Raw genomic sequence first — 3,279 nt, 5'->3', positions numbered from 1 at the left:
GGAAGGGTGGGCCCAGGGCCCAGGTGAGGGCAGCACAGACAGCCTCACCCAGAGGCAGCACGGCTTCCCCACCACACCCCGTCCTCCCTCTCTCCAACCCCCAGGGCTGTCCTCAGATGGCTTTTGTCACACTCTGGGGACCTGGCCTGGCTCTTCCCCCAAGACTGAGCTTCTCAAAGGCAGGGACAAGCCCAAGGCCCCTCTGACCCAGCTTTGGTGGGGTGATGGGGGTGAAGCAGGGGTGGCTGGGGTGCCCTCACCCCTGCCCATACCACTTTGCCCAGGAAGAGGGTGCTGCCACAGGCCAGGGTGCAACACACGCCCACCACCTTGGCCCCAAAGTTCTTGATATCCAGGTAGTCCTCCAAGATCACACCCGACAAGATGGTCTTCACCTCTGGGATTCCAGAACCTTGGTGGGGGTGGGGAGGGCCAGGAGAGGGACAATCTCCAGATAAAAATCTCAACACTCTACCCGCAAAGTGTTTTCACATTACGATCTCGCCAGATCAGCAGAACCCTCTGAAGTTAGGATTATTTTCCTTTGGGGACAGGGTCTTGCTCTGTTGGCCGGGCTGGAATACAGTGGTAGGATCATAGCTCACAGCAGTCTCAGATGCCAGGGCTCAAGTTATCCTCCCGTGTCAGCCTCCTGAATAGCTGGGACTATAGGTGGAGACCACTTCGTCCGCCTTACTTTCTTTTTGTTTTTGAGACGGAGTCTCGCTCTGTCGCCCAGGCTGGAGTGCAGTGGCCGGATCTCAGCTCACTGCAAGCTCCGCCTTCCGGGTTCACGCCATTCTCCTGCCTCAGCCTCCCGAGTAGCTGGGACTACAGGCGCCCGCCATCTCGCCCGGCTAATTTTTTTGTATTTTTTAGTGGAGACGGGGTTTCACTGTGTTAGCCAGGATGGTCTCGATCTCCTGACCTCGTGATCCGCCCGCCTCGGCCTCCCAAAGTGCTGGGATTACAGGCTTGAGCCACTGCGCCGGGCCCGTCCGCCTTACTTTTTTAAAGAGATGGAGTCTGGCTATGTTGCCCGGGCTGCTTTAGAACTCCTGACCTCAAGCGATCCATCCGTCCGCTTCTGCCTCCCAAAGTGCTGGGATTACAGGCATGAGCCAGTGTGCCCAGCTGGGTTAGGATTCCTTTGTTTGTTTGTTTGTTTGTTTGTTTCAGACAGGGGTCTCACTCTGTCACCCAGGCTGGAGTACAGTGGTGCAAACACGGCTCAGTGCAGGATTGAATTCCCCAGCTCAAGCAATTCTCCCGCCTCAGCCTCCTGAGTAGCTCGGACCACAGGCACATGCGATCATGCCCAGCTGATTTTTTTCTATTTGTTGTAGAGAGAGGACCTCCCTGTGTTGCCCAGGCTGGTCTCAAACTCTAGGCAAAAAGCGATCCTCCTGCCTCAGCCTCCTAAATTGCTGGGATTACAGGCATGAATCACCGCACCCAGCCTAGGGTAAGGTCCTTAAACTCATTTAGCAGATTTGGACGCTGAGCGTCACAGAGGGAATGTGAGTTGCTTACATTCCTCCCGCCAGACCTGGCAGAAAGCTGTGGTAGGATAGGGGAAGGCTGGATGAAATCTCAGGCCACCACTGAGTGAGCCTTGAGCTCCCCTCTGCTAGCCTGGAGCTGGAGGCCGGGCTGAGCGGCCAGGTGGAGCTGTGCCTCCTCCACCAGCTCCTCCCTGGCACTGGCCACTGCAACAGGCTTCACAGAAGAACCTCCCACCAGGCCTCCCATCAAGTCCCAGAGGAGCCCCTGGAAAGCAGGTAGGGCCAGCAGTGACCCAAAGGTCAAGATCTGGCCTTCTTGCTGTGTCCCTTCGGGCAAGCGACATGACTCTTCTGGGCCTTTGTCTGTGAAATGAGGCTGCCGCTTCCCGACTCCCCCTATCAGAAGCCACCTGGGATCTGAGAAGGTTTTGGCCAGCGGGGACTGGCGTGGTGACCGTGGACTCACCTCCAGAGGAGGGCGTGATGCTCTGGGAGAAGCCCGTAGAGAAAGAGACGAGGGCCACAGGGTACACAGTCCAGGAGAGATAACGGAGCAGGTGACTGTCCCCAATCTCCTGGTACAGCCACTCATGCGCTGCGGACAGCTGCATATCAGGGAGCCACCCACAGCCTCTGCAGCCCTCGGGGCTAGACACTGTGGTGCCCACTTACTGACCAGGAAATGGAGTCACAAAGAGGGAAGACCCAGGCCACCCAGTGAGGGGAAGACCCTCAAGAAGAGGCAGGAGTATGACCCTGGGTCCATATCCCAGGTTTACCGCTGCCTAGCTGAGTGACCGTGGGCAAGCCACTCAGCCTCTCTGAGCCTCAGTTTCCCCATCTGTCAAGTGGGCTAGTGATGGGCTCTCCCTCACAGGCTCACTGAAGACTAAAGAGGGCCACTGAGAACTAAATGACACAGGTGTGAAGCACCAAACACCTGCTTGTAGGTGTAGTAGGTCCTGCTTCCGGCAGCTGAGGGTCTCCAGAGAAAGTGTCTTAGACCCTTCCCGGCCCACACCCCCTCTTCCAGGGAGGCCTCAGGGTGGAGGCAGACTGCTGAGAGAGCGGGGGTTGGGAAGGAAGCTCCAAGCTTAGTGTTATAGGCAAGTGCCCCCACTCCCACCCCAGGGCATGGAGGAGGGAAGGAGAAGGAGCGGGGTGGCTGGAAGAGGAGGCAGAGAGCTCAGAGGAGGAAGGGCTCTTGGGAACACTCAGGCCTCTCTCCCTTGTTCAAATGAGATGACTGAGGCCCAGAGAGGGGCAGGAGCCTGCCCGGGATCACACAGCAAGTCAGGAGTAAAGCCAGGACCAGATCCCCACCCAGAGCCCTCCTCCCACCTCTGCTACACCTGGCGACATCCACCTGGCATCCCCAGAGCGAGCTCAGAATCCCCTGGACCAGAGCAGCATCTGCCACGGAGGGGTTACCTTGGACAACACTCCCGACAGCCAAGTCGATGGCATAGCTGACCAGGGCCATGAGCACCCCGAGGACCATCAGGAAGTACCAGTCCTCGCCCAGGCGGAACAGCTGCTGCTTCAGCCACTCCAGGCCACCTGGGGCAGGGCATGGGGTCATGGCACAGGGTGGGGCAAGAGGCACAGACAGTCCCATCCTAGGAGGCCTGCTGGGTTCCAGGCAGGGAGGCTGGGGCAGTGGGGTGGAGCTTGGTGGTGGACTCTGGGGTAGTCCTGAGGGGGACCTGCCTCACGTAAGTAGCCGGGCAGGATTTGTGGTGGGTGACAGTGGTGGCACAGTGGGTGCCAGGCC

General features: G+C 58.6%; 1 protein-coding gene across 1 annotated transcript; it reads right to left on the bottom strand.

Annotated features, from left to right (window-relative positions):
* Nucleotides 1-272: 272 nt before the first annotated feature.
* On the bottom strand, nt 273-3,065 carry LOC113223446 (chloride channel protein ClC-Kb-like; the record flags this gene model as incomplete). Its single annotated transcript, XM_026452917.1, has 3 exons — nt 273-412; nt 1,972-2,100; nt 2,937-3,065. Coding segments are annotated over 3 exons (398 nt in total), but the record flags the coding sequence as incomplete, so codon positions are not given.
* Nucleotides 3,066-3,279: the final 214 nt, after the last annotated feature.

This window comes from Piliocolobus tephrosceles, unplaced genomic scaffold (genome assembly GCF_002776525.5).
Source record: "Piliocolobus tephrosceles isolate RC106 unplaced genomic scaffold, ASM277652v3 unscaffolded_41401, whole genome shotgun sequence".
NCBI classification, from domain to species: Eukaryota; Metazoa; Chordata; class Mammalia; order Primates; family Cercopithecidae; genus Piliocolobus; species Piliocolobus tephrosceles.
Note: the sequence above shows the minus strand (reverse complement) of the source record. Positions and strands in the feature narration are given on the sequence as shown.